Raw genomic sequence first — 16164 nt, 5'->3', positions numbered from 1 at the left:
ACACAGGGACAGACAACTCATTCGCTCATTCACACCTAGGGACAATTTGGACCGGCCAATTCACCTGAAAATGCATGTTTTTAGAATGTGGGAGGAAACCGGAGTGCCCGGAGGAAACCCACGCAAGCACGGGGAGAACATACAAACTCCGCACAGAAAGTCTGGAGCTGGATTTGAACCCACGACAGGTTCCCATGACATGAACTGTGCCGCACAAGCGCTAACCACTGCGCCGCCGTGCTGCCCTAAATTATCTTTTTATCTTTTTAAATTTTTTATCCTTACAGTTAAATGTGTAACTGGGGTGCCACGTCTAATTTCCTTGTCACAATATGTTCAACCCATTTTGTAACAGTGATAATAAAGGTCTATTCTATTCTATTCTATTCTATTCTATTCTATATTCTGGTGAAGGAAGCGTTATTTCTTCAGGCAATATGCAATTTGCTGCTTAAAATGAAATCAATCTTCACATATTGGGGGTTCTAGTGACGACAGATCATTTGGACCCGGAGAACACCGAGTGTATACAGAAAATGAGAACAACAGGAGGTTTTGCATGAGTATTTACCACTGGAGGGCGGTATAACAACACAAAGATTGTCAGTGCTACGGTTAAATCTTGGCCAAAAGAAGAAACAAGGCGTGACATTTCTATCAAGTGCACACCTTCTGAACTCGCCTGCAGATTGTTTGCCAGATTTTTCTGGAGCACTCGCCACTTAAGTAAGTAAGTAAGTAAGTAAGTTTTCGCTTTGACCTCGTTAATATTTTTACTTTTCAGTAACTACACTCCACGATTTATTATATTTTAAAAATAGTAGCCGACAATAATCTTGTAATGATGAATTAGTTTTAAAACAGTTGCATAACATTTGTTATTGGCACTTTTTAAAAATGATAAGATTTATTCAATAATGTCATGCTAACTACTATGGACTGTATTCTGTTCACTCTTGTCATTTTTACACTTTTTAATGAGTGTCGATCAAAGTGCATTACGAACTCCAAAGGGTTTTATTGGACCATGATCTCGGGAAGTGTGTAATAGGTGACAATGCACTTTTGTGTCCCGCTCTGTTAAATGATGTAATCTATGCACCATAAGTTCTATTTCTAACTACTGGGCGTGCCGTATCGAACGTAATCTATTTAATGTGCCTATAGTTTTTTTTGTTTGTTTTTTTTCTTCCCAATATAATGGAAAACATTCTTGTCTCTAACTTACTACGGCGCTTTTTTTCATAAACGGAAATAAACTTTCATACACATTTGCCCTGAGCATGATAATCTCTTTGTAATACACAATCCCATTCATTTCTGTTCAGACATTGCTTGTAACAAAATGCCTTTATTTTAAAGGGACAGTGTATTATTTGTCCACTAAATGTATTGTGCGGTTTAACCAAAAGCAAATTCCTGGGAAGAATATTAACTACAGCGACCTAGAATAACTCCTTGTAGCAGCAAGATGGCAGACCATGATGTCAACATAAAAGCAAATTTCTTAACCCTTGAGTATTTCATCGTTCATTTTTCTCATTATTCAAATCTCTCTAGATTTTATTAACAAGTGTTATTTTTACCACAGGAAGGCACTAAATATTGAATACTGTTCCCCTTGAAGGGACTCAAGTTTTCCATCAAAATTGCAAGTTTAACAGTGAAAAGTACTGACTTCCGTTGTACCCCACGATTGTGTTAAATGAGGAATGAAACCTCACATGTCACAGCTTGGAAATGTTTTCATTATTTTTTTTAAGACAAATCTAATTTACACAAGCATTGGGAGAAGATGCGAGTTTGAATTCCCCCTTTATGTCAACTTAGCTGTCGGCAACCCAAAATATTGAAAGAGCCATATTGGACCAAAAATACAGATTTGCTTGTAGCCGCAAAAAAAAAAAAATGATAACCTCACATACAGTAAGCCTTATAATGAACGCAACATATGCCTTATGTATCTGTGTTGTCTATATTGGCCTCTGTTCACGGATCCCTTAACTGCATGGGTCGTCGAGGCACCAATAAGGACACAAGTCTGGACAGCTAACTCCACTGTTGACGCTTCCTGGCCTGTTTTTGGGTCGTAGCAAAGTTTGCACCAGTCCATTCCTAAATGTTGTCGGCCCAGTTTTTGGTCTTCCTCTCCTCCTGCCCCACTTGGACGGTGCCACTCCTGATAATTTTGTGACGTGAACATACCTCAGTTGACAACCATTATATTAGCCTACTATCAAAATTACTGAGTTGGATGCAGCGCATCCGGTGAGGAATGATGCACTACTTGACTACTCTGTTGTAGGGTACAGCCTCAAGTTTAACTTCATTACGATGTTAATGAATTACACTATGTTCCATTGCTTTGATGAATTTAAAGAATAAAATTAAAGCAATAAAGAAGAAAGTGGAAAACAAGCAGAGGAGAGAAATGCTACGGAGTTTTGCGTTGTCGCTAATTTCTCCAGGTCCGACTTCAAGTCTGAGAACCTACACTTCTCATCGCAATATGACTTTTCTGCAGTGGAGGCAAAAACCTCTAATCCTTTTTTTTTACAATCTGATACCAGCAAGAGAGCGGTCTCCCGTCAACTGGTACCATCTGTTCTTCCCTCTTGTCTCATAGTTACACCCCTAGTTAAAATGTGATATTTTTTCTACACATTTTTATTATGAAAAAACGTTATTTTGTGTCATGTTTTCCCTCCTACAAAAATGAAAAAAAAAATTCTCAATTTTTTGGAAAAGCACCAGGGAGCCACTCGTCAGCGTTTTAAGAGCCGCAAGCGGGTTACGACCCCCATTTTATCCTGCTCATGTTTTCTTGTGCATTTGTCCCCTTCACGTCAACAGAGACCATGTCCCTGTCAGGATGGATTTGTTTAGTCACGGGGGCCTCCAGAGGCATTGGTAAAGGAATAGCGCTGCAGCTCTCAGAAGCTGGGGCCACTGTCTACATCACCGGACGTCAGGAAAAGACTCTTCAAGAGACAGCAACACAGGTGAAGTTAAGAGCTTGGTTGGGAAATAACAGTGACATACCGAGTCCCTTGCCAACTAGTACTTTTTAGCACCATCTGCTGGATCTTGTCTCCTAAAACCATTAAGAATGAACTCGACCTGAAAATGACTGTGATCTTGTTCTCACAATTAATTAGTCCTTCCATTAAAAGTGTTCCCAAATCCTAAAACATGCAAAATTTGACGAAATAGTTTTTTTTGCCTAAAATCTCTTTCTCTAATATATATATATATATATATATATATATATATATATATATATATAATTTCATCGTTATATTCTAATTATTTTGAAGACGGCCTGTCTCATTTTTGACTACCCAGCTGTGACATGTGAGCAACACTGGGACACTAGCATGCAAGTCACCTTCTCGGTTTATGTGTTAATAAGTCAAAGTTTACAAGAGTGTTAAGCTTTGGTAGTTCTTGTGACGAATGCCTTGGCGTTGTCCCGAGTGGATGCAGTAATGATGTTGTAACAAAGGGCGAGGAGCTAAAAAGAGGCTGACTGTCAAAAATAACAAACGGAGAGCTAACAACAAAAAGCGTCCACAGCCTTGGCGGAAAGATGCAAGCCCGGCAAACCAAAAACATGCAGTGGGCATCCAGGCTAACCGGTAACAAACCACAACAAACGTCTACAGTGACGGCGTGAAGCTGGCCGGGAATAAACCAAGGCACACAGCAACAATAAACGGCGCTAATGTCAGGCAAGCTGGCCACTAAACGCATTGTGTGGAGCAGACAAAACTGGAAGCCGTCGGCCGTCCAGATTGTAAAGGAAAGCTAGCTATACAATCTTAAACCAACCGTGACACATGCGGCGAAATACACAAACAAAAGCCACAACCGCCTACAGAAAAGGAGCAAAAAAGGAACATGTGCTTAAACAGCGGCAGGTAAAAACTTCCTCATGCGGCTTTTGAAGTTCAAAGCACGCAACCTGGACAAAACAGTCCAAAGACGGCTAAGCAAAGTTCCCATTCCTCCAAGCAGAAATAAACGGTATTCAATCACTATTCACTACAATCGCTGATTGTTTCAGAGCTGCCTCACCTGTTGTGTTAATGGGATTCTCCATTTTAAAAGTGTTGTGTTTATTCAATGATGTCACAGTTCTAGAGGAAACAAGCCAGATCCAACAACTTTGAAACAAAATTTCTCAAATACCCTGTTGCGTGGATTATTTTGCAACATATTTGCATAATTGTGGGGAGGAACACTTGCACATTCTGTGCCAAATTTGAAAAATATGGTTTTGGGAATACCCTTTGTCTACAAGTGACCTTACCCAGCAGTTTATTTCAAAATTTGGAAAAATACTCCAAAAAATAACTGATTTCCATAAATTATACAATCTCTATTCAGGTAACTGAAAGGGGTGGAAAGTGTGTGCCGGTTATCTGCGATTCAACCAATGATGGCGACATTGAGAAACTTTTTGAACGGATCAAAGTTGAGCAAAGTGGCAGACTGGACCTCCTGGTCAACAACGCATACGCCGGTGTGACAGTAAGTGTCATCAAAAGCACAAAATCCAGTTGGTCACTCTTCAAAACAAGAAATAAGTTCTGTGTCACTCTTTGAAACAAATATTTTCAATTTCTAATGTACTTAAGTGAGAAGTTGTCCCAGCCACCAACTTTTTTTTCTCTTACGTTAGTTGTAGAGTGATACTGTTGAAATAAATCATCTGAGCTGTTACTGTGATGCCAATTCTCTGTCATGACCAATTGCAGGCCATCTTTGAGAATAACGGCAAAAAGTTCTGGGAGATTGATCCGTCTTTTTGGGACACCATCAACAACACGGGTCTGAGGTACAGTATTTGGACTGGAAAAGATTAGTTATAACAAACACCACTGTCATTTAGTTTAGTCGTTACATTACCTTTTTTTCCCTTAATGATGCTATGATCAAGTTTTAAAAAATTATTTGACTATGTAAACACTACAGAAAGTAATCATGGGAAGTAGCATTTTTTAGTACTACATTTACCAAAGTCTTTTATACAGTGTTTTTCATCCAGTGTGCTGGGACAAACCCATGAACTGTGAGACCATGTCTAATGTGCCTCAGTCAACTGCCCGATTTTATATTTGCATAAAACATAGCTCATTAGTGTTGCTTTTTTCCATTGCTCAGCTTATTAACGGTAAAATTCATTTATATAGCGGTAAGTGGCAGCATATAACTATATATTTTTCTTTTATTTACTAATCATGTTCAATCATCTGTTGTTTTTTGAAGCGGGTAAATTGCACTGCAAAAAATAAATCGGGGTAAAAATATTGCACCTCATTTTGCTCTTTTAAGGTAGGATGCGTCATTTGCGGTGCCCTTAGAAAAGTTGACAGTTAAATACTTTTTCTTAAGTATGTTTCAACAATGCCCGACTGAATTCAAAGAGCCCTTTTGCGTTTCTCCTACTGCGGCTATCTGATTTTCCTACTTATTCTGGGTTCCCGTTGATCCTTAAAAGTCTTAGTCATTGAATTTATTATTCTAAAAAGAAGGCCCTAATTGGCATTAAAATGTCTTCAATCCAATTTTCGTAAATCGAAAATGGGAGAATATTAATAAGATTCATATTTCTTTGAACTAAAAACATTTAATAAAATGTATCAATTCATTTTTAATGATTCATCTTTTTACTTTTGAGGCAACATCGCATGACCACCATAACAGAACTATCAAAATGGTGATGTGGTTTCAGCAGAGAAGACTCATGTCTTAGGTCTTCAATACTCATAGCCACTTCAGACAGAGACGTTTACTTTGGACCATGGGGAAGTCTAAATTTAATGAGACGTGGCCCTCTGAACGTTTTTTCGCTATGGCTAATAGCTGTGTCGGGTCATATGTATTGTGTGCAATAAATATTTGTGTTTTTTAGTTTTGTTTGTTTAAGTTTTTTTTCTTTTGGTCGACTTGGTGTTTAGTTTGATTTTAAAAGGCATTCGAAAAGTATTGAATGTAACTTGCCTTATTAAGCTGGAGGAATATATAAAATATGATTATAAGAGAATGCCATACAAACTAATGCCAGCTGTCGTTAATCACGACGGAAGAAATGCAATGGCAAAGCGAAGCCACCAAAGAGCAATGCCTTTATCATTTTTAAGTTGACTTGTCGAGAAACATGGCAACAACTTCAAGCATTTAAGAAAACCTCACAAAATTCAAGCACTTTCCAATCCTTGAAAGACAACACTAAAATACAAATAATTTAAAGGATTTCAAGCACCTGTACTAAGCCCGTGTAAAGTTATTGTTCACAATGAAAACATGATGCTGGAATTTTAATTGGATCGGATTCATTTGTTACCGTATTTTCTGCATTATAAGGTGCGCCTAACCCTTTTTTTATTTTTTTTAAAGCTGACCATGCGCCCTATAATATGTTGCACCTTGTACATGGATCAATATTGAGTTGCAACAGTTCTCGCAGCTATATTACGCAGCCGCCGACTCGATTTCCACCCGTAGTAGTGTTGCGGTGCATGCTGGGATAAATATACTGGCGTTTCATTTCCTAACCAATCATCATTTGAAGCGATCACTATTTGATAAAGTTATTTGGCAATGTACTTTAGCATTTACAGGCTGGTATAGGCTAAAGCTTGCAATTGTTTGACGAAAGATGTGAATCACTGTTAGATTGATCTATGGCCTGAATTTTTTTTTTATCGTTCTCATCATTTGCCCAATCCAATAGAAGTCACTATATCTCTTCTGTGTATGCGTCCCGCCTGATGGTGGCACAAGGTCAGGGTTTGATTGTCAACATTTCATCCATGGGAGGGCTTCGATATCTCTTCAACGTGCCATACGGTGTCGGGAAAGCGGCAGTAAGTCACCTATTGATGAGGACCCAGATGTACGTATGGAGCAATCAAACCTTTTTTGACAGTGTGACCGCATGGCAGTCGACATGGCTGTGGAGCTCCGGAGCAGGGGGGTCGCATCTGTCAGTCTGTGGCCCGGCCCGGTGAAGACTGAGCTAATAGATCAGTACGTGCTTTCAGACAGTGCACCACAGGGAGTCAATTCCAAGGTAAGCACCTCCACAGCAGTGGCACAGTGCAAGTATATGGAGGACTGAGCCTGCCATATGTAGAAATGCATCGATAAGTACCAACAAATAAACACACAACTATATTGTGTAATGCCCAAGTAAGACATACCTGGCAGATGCAATTTATTCATTTATTAGATTTTGCCATTTGTTTTATCTATTTTGTCATGTAGAATAATCCTTCATTTGTCACAGGCGATGCATTCCAAAAATGTCCCGCGAAAGTCAAAATGCATGTAGTACAAACTTTTTTTTTTTTACTCTAAAACAAATCAAATTCACAGGCAAGTATTTGTTTAACAAATAAAATTAGTGAACTTTAAAAACTTTTTTTTTTGTTTTTTACAAATTTCTGTACTCTCAAATTATAATAAAAAAAAACGATCTTGCCGTTTTTTTCACAACTTTACAGTATTGGTTAAGGACACAATCCACTTTACAAGATACTTTATTGCCAACATGTGGACGTTATAGAAAACTGCCTTTACCTTCCAAAAAAGCCATATCGGATACAAAAAATGTCTGGAGCCGCAATAAATCAAAAGGCTTATATAAGCCTAAGAAAGGAAATGGATACTGTTTCTTTATTCATTAGAAAATGTTAAGAATGTATCCTGTTTTGGCTTACAGAAACCATATTTTTCTATTATCAAACATTTTTGAAACAGTGCCAGGGAGCGCCAAAGACCAGCATGTGGCTCCAGAGCAAGTTAAGCTGGTCGAAGTGAAACCTTGTTAGTGATAAAAATCATTTTCCGCTGCCTTTTTGGCCACGCCGTAGTTGCTTTTGTTAGTCCAGAGCGTTTTGTTGACATAATGGCTTTAAGAAAAACTTGGAAAAAAAATGCGCACATTATAAGTTAATCGAACTGTTTTATGTATGTGTACAACTCGGACAGCAACATCAATGACGCACAGGCAGATAAGCTAAAAGGGGCAGGGCAACTGTGCACGATGAAAATCCACGAAGTAGCGATCCGGCAATAAATTGACCGCGAAACAGAAAGATTACTGCACTCTATATTGTTGCAACAAAGTGTTACTCCAATAAGGAGGCGGCTCAGTTGCCTGAGCTTATCATAGATGTCAAAACAAAGCTGGATGTGAGGTGTGTTACAGCACCTCAAACATACCGTACATGTAGGAGTCCGGAGATGGAATAAGAGCTTGCTCTGTCCACTCCACGCATCGGCCCGGTATTGCAGTACCTCCGGGAACGGTGCATTCGCAATGATCGCAGCAAGGCTTTAAGGGCTAGGACCTTAGCTTGGCCTTTTGGCTGAGAGTAAGTGTCCCGGCTCCTAGGCTTTGTAGCGTATTATGAACTGACCGATAACGGATAATGGATAATGAATAACGAAGATAGAACAATAACCCTTAAAAACCCCAAAACCCCATTCAATAGTCCCAGAGAGCTGCATGTTTTTAGAGTTCCTTTGCTCCAATACAATTGATTCCAATCAACGGGATTGTTATGACGCTCCCGCACTGCTTAAAGTGCTGATAATTGTCATTACCTGAGTTTGGAAGAGAAACTTTATAAACATGCATGACATGCGGCTCTCTGGACTTGGTTGGCCACCCCGACCTGTTGGTTGATCAGTGATGAACAGATTTTTATTGCGCCTATAGGTTAAAAGCTCAGCTAGTTTGACATGGCCCCTCATGTCAAGTACTACTTTATAACCCTTAATCACAAAAATCTCAAATGGGTGCACAGACCCAAAACTTCCCCTGATCTGAAACTTACTCAAGCAAGGGAAAACTCAAAAACCCTCAAGAGGAAAATTAAGAAACATTGAGAAGGGACTCCCCCTTCCTACCCGAATGGAGAACGCTCTCGGACAGATTTCTTCTTTGCTCTTCGAGTCAATAGTAGACCAGCATTTTGTAAGCAGAGCCTCTGAGCAGGAACATGGCGAGTGCAATTACCTCTGAGAGAGGGTGCAAGTCCATGAAAACTTTTGTATGCTAGCAACAGAACCATCACATCTTAAGCTTACAGGGAGCATGTGCAGGTCAGCTAAAATTGAGGTAATGTAGTGAAATGTTCTCTTCCTAATCAGAAACCTCACTGCTGCATTATGCAGCAGCTGCGAACTCTTGATGCTTGAAATAGAGACCAAAAAACAATATATTTTGGTGTGACAAAATACACAATAAAATATACGACGAAATAAAAAATAAATTCTGAAATAAACGCAAAAACAAGAATAAATTGCATTTATGGCATACATACGGGTGTTAAGTGATTATATATGTGTTAATTTATTTACATGGCATTTATTTGTAGTTATTTTATGTATACATTAATTTCTACATATGGCAGGATTGTTACTCCGTATACGTAGAGCTTTTGTCATATTCACAAAATTGTTTTCACCCTCAGGCAAAGGAAATGTTTGCCAATGGAGAAACCACTGAATTTAGTGGCCTGTGCATTGTCAATCTCGCTAAAGGTAGGCCTTTTCTAGATTGACTAGGATCTCAAACATTTTCTATGTAACTAGTATGTCAAGTCGTGTTTGTTCGTTTAGCCCTAAATCACAATAAGTCTCAAACGGCCGCACATACTATTAAAGAGTACATACTTTTATTACACCATCCCCCGATCTAAAAACTACATGAGGGCAAGGAAAAACTCAAAAACCTCAACATAAGGAAAATTAAGAAACCTTGAGAAGGGGTCGCACATGAGGTAAATCCCCCTTCTAGGATGACCAGGCTGCAATGGATGTTGCAAGGACATCGCCAACATGAAACATAAGTCATTCTTAAGCTATAAAATTTAAGTGTGTTTTAAGCATAGATTGAAACCGTTCCACTGAGGTTGCAGATTGATTCTCAGAGAGCAGAGCATAACACGGCACCGGGGCCTGAATGGAGAACGCTCTCGAGCCTGCGGGATTTCTTCTTGGCTCTTGGGATTATTAGCAGACCAGCATTTTCTGAGCATATGCAAATGATTATTTTTCTTGATTGAATTAGAAATCAAGATTCTTCCGCCAAGTTATTATGAAAAGTGGAAAATCAACAGTAGGGGTGGGTCGGATTGATCCAAATATCAACATTATCAATGTTAAACAATTACGTAAATCAGATCTATACTATTGTCCTGGGATCGATACTTGACCCCTCTACCAATTTCCTTGAAGCGCCGTTTCTGTGTGTGTGTGTATATATATATATATATATATATATATATAGTGCAGCCCTTCTCTCTTACCCAGCATCCTCATCCACTCTCTAAGTCAATGCCTGGGGTGTGTGACTAACAGGCACACTTGCAGCACCTTTTCTCTCTTGGCCTGCTGCTGCATCTTGCCAGTCAGGCAACACGCACGCTCATATCAGAAGCTAAATATGATTGAGGCAAATGGGAAGCGCTGCACAGTGAGGATTCCCCCCACCCCACAACAGAAAAGGACAATGCCATTTGTGTTGTAATGTGGTCTACTACTTTGGCAAATTTACATAAACTCATGCGAAAAGTTCAGCCTACATAGTGCAACAAGGTGCAACCAAAAACGTTAACATGTAACTCTTCCCTACAAAAACCTGTAAATCTGTTGTTACCATGGCGACACAGCCAAAGGGGCTTGTTGTTACATTGTTGATTTATTTGATTCTCTTGGGTTCTGTTCAGAAACAGGTGTAATATGTAATAACTTCTATCTCTTTTTGTATTCTGTCAACATTTGAATTGTAGTTATTTCATTAAAAAATGTGCCTAAAATATGTGCGCAATGTTTATCGTAAAAACAAAACAAAACTCAAACTAGTGTTGCATTATTTAATAATCATGACTTCTCAGAGCAAAAAGTATCAAGATACTACCATGAATTGACTTTGATTGGATTGATGCTAAAATTCCCATTATCACCCACCCCTATTAAACCGCTTCTATTGTGATGTTTGTATGCAAAGACTGATGTTTTCACTTGTGGGCTTTTACTTTGTTTTCTAATTCTAAATCCTCACTGTGTTTTAAAGATAAAAACCTTATGTCCCTGAGTGGGAAAATTCTGATGACATGTGATCTAGCACGGCGTTATGGGCTTAAAGATGTTGATGGTAAGTGACTTTTTGAGAAGAATGAAAATGAGAGTTGCCTATCTAAGTGAATTATTTGTTTTCTTTCCCAGGACGACACGTAGACGATATGACCTCACTCAAGTTCCTGATAACCAAAGTCCCTTATGTCTCCTGGTGCTCATCGTTTGTCCCGTCTTTTATAAGACTGCCACGCTTTTTACTCCACATGATAAGCTACCATTTCTAACTTCTTTATGACTACTTTTCAATCCAAGAAGGGTCTGTTTAAAACGTCACGGGCTGTGCATTAAATATTTGGCCTTTCAGCAGAAGTTTAACAGACTCTCTGTAATTCACATTTTAAAAAGGCAACTACTTTGTAGAATAGAACCCATGAGTCTAATAAAAAAAATGCAATTTATTCTGCAGAAATGCCGATAATTAGGAAATGAATGAATTAATCCATGATACAGATGTCTCAAAGGTACCTTAGTTGAGTGTGAAAAGTTTTGACCTGACCAAACAAAGGGTCGAATTATGTACAGCCATTTTGTCCTGCACACTGATTTGTAATCTCACCAGAAATGTTATTATTATCAAAACTTAACATTGGCCAGCACTGGTGGTCCTGGACAGATTATAGCGACATTATTGTGGCCCAAACTGTTTGAGATAAGGTTGGGATGTGTGTGAAACAATAACAAAATTTCTGGTAGCCATGCCAACTGTCGTACTATCAAATGTTAAGGGTCCAATTTATTGTTGATTCTTAACATGGCATCTACAACTCTTGCAGTTTGTAGAATTGTAAACGTATAATTCAGGTACATTTGAAGCTTGTTTTCTTGTATTTGGCGTGGATGTAACAAAAATGTATAGCAGTATTTTTGATAAAATTTTCAAGCATGCTGTTATATTTATGTGAAGTTATTCTCTATGTGTGCTACTTTTCCCTCAAATAAATGGGTTAATATATTGATGTTTGTGTGTGTTTTATTTAAAACTGTAGTGTCAAACGTACGACCCGTGAGCAGGAAAAGCGGGTTAAGTCAGGCACGCGGAATAACTGAAAATAACTTGATCACGAAATGACACCTGGTATTGAGGCGCTAAAAACAGGCCAAAAGATGCCAGGTATCGGGAACAAAAACAAATCCAGACACAAAGTTCACCTTTAAAATGCTGCCTCAGATACTTTTCTATTGAAAAATACAATAATAAAATAGTCTTTTTTTTTTTTTTTTAAATCTATGAACTAACTCCAGTGTGTCTATTTCAATGGTTACCAACATTGTGCCCGTGGCCATCCAGTAGCCCCCTAAAAACACCAGAGTAGTCCATGTATCGGTCCTGCAAATAGCTCACGGGTCATTGCAACTTTCAAGGAAATGTGATTTCAAACTAACATGGAAAATAATTCACATGATCAGTTTCAGGGCAGCAGATCGGCCTCACAGTTCCAAGGTCCTGGGTTAAATTTCCGCTACCGGCCACCCGGTTTGCATGTTCGTCCTGTGCCTCCGTGAGTTCTCAGGGCACTTCAGCTTCCTTCCACATTCCCAAAAAAAAAATCCATGGCAAGTTGATTGGTGACTTCAAATTGCCCTTAGGTATGGGTGTGTTAATAAATGTTCGTCTGCCAATCAAGCACAGGGTAAATGGAGACAATCAGTCCAGGGGAGTTGTCACCAACCCTTTTGAAGTAGAGAAGGTACCATTTGTTACTGATTGGCGTGAAAGGCTACCATTTTGATAAGTTTCTAAAATAACAATGTTATTACTATGTTGTTACTAAATTAACAGGCTGTAATTATTGGAGAATAGTTCGATCAGTAGAAGGCTACCTGGTACCTGCGGGCACAACGTTGTCGACCCCTGGTGCAGGGTGTACCCTGCCCACTAGCGGATGTCAGCTGGGATGGGCTCCAGTACCTCTGCGACCTAAGTGAGGATACTTTGGTCTTTGGTCTTTTTTGGTAAAATTATGTTTGCAAAACACAATTCCTGGAGAAACAAAAAACGTCTTGGACATTATGCAGAAATGGTGAAGAAAATCTTTGAGTGGTTGGAAGACTAAAGACATTCAAAGTGGATAAAAAGGATTCAAAAGAATTCAAAGGATTCAAAGTGTCACGACTGTGTCGGTTTGCGAGGTCTCAAGATTGCACAAGCCAAGAAATCTGTAACGTTCATTTGCTTCCACAGCTTCATGTTCACGTGTTCTTCGATTTATTTTATTATGTGGCTTCTTTTAGGCAGTTTTAAGGGGGTCGGCTTTAATGTGAGTATATACAGCAATTTGAAACGAGATAGTTACTTTCAGAGTAACTTTTGGGTGTCAGTAATTCGGGGGGATGTGGCTATTAACGCAATTACCTTTCAATCAAGTAACTAACTAAATGCTTTTTTTTTTTTAGAGGGACGCCCCAATGACCAGTGTTATTATAAACAATGCTGTTACGTCACGGCACGATTTTTTTCACCGTTACAACGCCGTTCCCGTTACTGACGGTCTAAAGCAGTGTTACCTTGGCTGAGGAACACCACAGTGGTGTGTCTCTGCAAACCTGATGCCGTTTTTTAGCAGCGTGGTTTTCGGCTCGCCTCCGTGTTGGCCACGTCCTGTCATCTTGGATCATGTCACCATTCAAAATAGCAACTATCCATCCATCCATCCCCATCTTCACCGCTCATCTTCAGTAGGGTCTCCGGGCAGTGGGCAGGGGACACCCTGTCGCAGGGCACACAGAGACAGACAACTTACAAGCTCATTTACACCTACTGACAATTTGAACCGGCCAACTAACCTGACATGCACGTTTTTGGAATGTGGGAGGAAACAGGAGTGGCTGGAGGAAACACGCAATCACGGGAGAACAAGCAAACTCCACACAGGAAGGCTGTTAGCTGGATTTGAACTAAGCCGCGGGTGCGCTAACCACTCACCGCCAATAGCAACTACCATATACCGTAAATTCCGGACTATAGCGCGAACCTGATTTTAAGCCACACCCACCACATTTTAAGAGGAAAACCGATTTTGTACTTACACAAGCCGCACCTGTATGCAAGCCGCATGCGCACACATTAAAAAAATGTAACACATACACAAAATTAACCCAGACCCGACTTTAAGTCCTGCGATTGTAACTGAATATCCTTCATTAAATTACACAGTCCAAAAATCACAGCCGGCAAAATGAACGGAAAATGATACCGGTATTTAAGGTTCGATGCAGACCGGCAGAGTCCGGGTCCCGTTGAGAGTAATCCAAAGAAAAAAGTGTATATGTCCAAAGGTAAGGGTGGGAAAAATATATATCCACTATTGTCCGCCGCGTCCACAAACACTCACCTTTACCGGTCTCCACTTCCTGTCAGCTCGTGTTTGTTACGCCCCTTTTTAATTTGCCCGTCCAAAACATATCAGGATAAGTGTCCAAAATAAATACAAACAAATACATTACAAAAATATACAGTTGCAAATACATATTATACATGGTTACACATATTTACGCAGAAAGACGGTACACCGAGAGAGTTTTCAAAGCTTTAATAATAATAATAATAATAATAATAATATAACTTTCATCCGGGTAGTTAATGGTAGCAACACGCTAGCAACACGCTCGCAACACAGTAAACGGGTCTGTTAAAAAAACATACCGTACTTGTAAAAATCACGGTAAACCGTCCTCATCTTCTTCCTTAGAAAAAGTCGTCTTCCTCAGTGTCGGAAAGAAATTTTTCATATCCACGCTCCTGCAGCCGGACTCGCGCCGTCACTGTCACTGTAACTTTCATGCACTCCTGATTATGTGTCCTCCTCTCCGTCACGCAGCAGACCGGCTCTTCGGAACCCGTTGGTGATGGTGGATTTTTTTATGCTGCCCCACGCTGTCAGGATCCACTGGCAGACTTGCAAAAAATTTGCCTTTCGCATGCGGCCAGTTTTAGTGAAGTTGCAGTCTTTCTCTGCGCCTATATTCCACCGGTCTAAATCTTACCTTTTGTACTCGAGCACCGCTGGCGGCCGTTATAAATATTACATAAATCGGCCGCATCTCTGAATAAGCCGCAGGGTTGAAAGTTTGGGGTAAAAGTAGCGGCTTATAGTCCGGAATTTACGGCACATACCTGTCAACCTCCACGGCTCCATGCCCTTACAAAATGTTGTATTTTCCCTTACAAAATAAAAAATAATCTTACACCATATTTTTTTTTTCAAACGTGTTTATTTATGTAGTTTAACATATTATATTGTTCGTGTGTTTCATTATATCATATACATTGTTAATTAACATTTTGTTGTGAGATCCTGAGTTGCTTGACATAAATGAGGTTTATCATAAAAAAAAGTTAAAAAATTAAGTAGCTTGGACGTTCACTGTAGAAGGAAAAAATACATGCAAATATAATTTAAGTAGAATACATTTTCTTATTCAAATTATGAATTCATTTTCGGCATTAAATTATTGTTGGTAATATACTGATAAAAGGGGTAACCACAAACCTGCCTTTTATACATACTTCTTTATACAACAATAATGATTCGTAATATAATGCATCAAAGAAAGTGAGAGCCGGCTCTATTTAATGAGTTGAGCCGAAAAAGCCGGTTCTCTAAAAAGAGACCTGACTTCCTTTTACTACATCAAACCGCTCGCTTCGTTTGCAACGAAAAAAAACGATACCGAGATAGAGGCTTCCGCGGCGAACTTGTTTGACGTGATTGATTTGCCGTTTCGTGATAGTCGGTGGTACCCATAATTGACAAATTTGCGTTTTTCCGTATAGATTTTCTCGTACGTTGTACACGTCTTAAAATGCACAATAAACATACTTTGTACTTCAAAAACGTATAACCATATAGTTTAATAGTGATTATGAATATTTGTATTTTTATTTCATGGCTGCCTTTTTAATTGACTCTCTTGGCTTATTTTTCCTGAAACGTGTAATAAATATGTTTGTATTATTTTTGTATACTGTGAATGTTTCAATTTGATTTAAAAAAAAAAAAAAAATTT

General features: G+C 39.1%; 1 protein-coding gene and 1 pseudogene across 4 annotated transcripts; both read left to right on the top strand.

Moving 5' to 3' along the window:
* Positions 1 to 593: 593 nt before the first annotated feature.
* dhrs1 (dehydrogenase/reductase (SDR family) member 1) lies at positions 594 to 12113 on the top strand. 4 transcript variants are annotated; one of them, XM_088350650.1, is made up of 9 exons: positions 594 to 726; positions 2854 to 3002; positions 4390 to 4533; positions 4761 to 4840; positions 6740 to 6872; positions 6935 to 7078; positions 9489 to 9558; positions 11093 to 11173; positions 11245 to 12113. In XM_088350650.1, exons 2-9 carry the CDS (start codon positions 2859 to 2861, stop codon positions 11379 to 11381), a joined length of 933 nt encoding a protein of 310 aa, XP_088206776.1. In that variant the 5' UTR covers positions 594 to 726; positions 2854 to 2858; the 3' UTR covers positions 11382 to 12113. The 4 variants fall into 4 exon arrangements, with proteins under 4 accessions (XP_088206776.1, XP_088206944.1, XP_088206860.1 ...); XM_088350818.1 differs by having other exon boundaries at positions 632 to 734; XM_088350734.1 differs by having other exon boundaries at positions 635 to 730.
* Positions 8241 to 8322, top strand: LOC148373358 (U2 spliceosomal RNA; annotated as a pseudogene).
* Positions 12114 to 16164: the final 4051 nt, after the last annotated feature.

This window comes from Urocampus carinirostris, chromosome 1 (genome assembly GCF_059441175.1).
Source record: "Urocampus carinirostris isolate Australia breed hairy pipefish chromosome 1, RoL_Ucar_1.0, whole genome shotgun sequence".
NCBI classification, from domain to species: domain Eukaryota; kingdom Metazoa; phylum Chordata; class Actinopteri; order Syngnathiformes; family Syngnathidae; genus Urocampus; species Urocampus carinirostris.
Note: the sequence above shows the minus strand (reverse complement) of the source record. Positions and strands in the feature narration are given on the sequence as shown.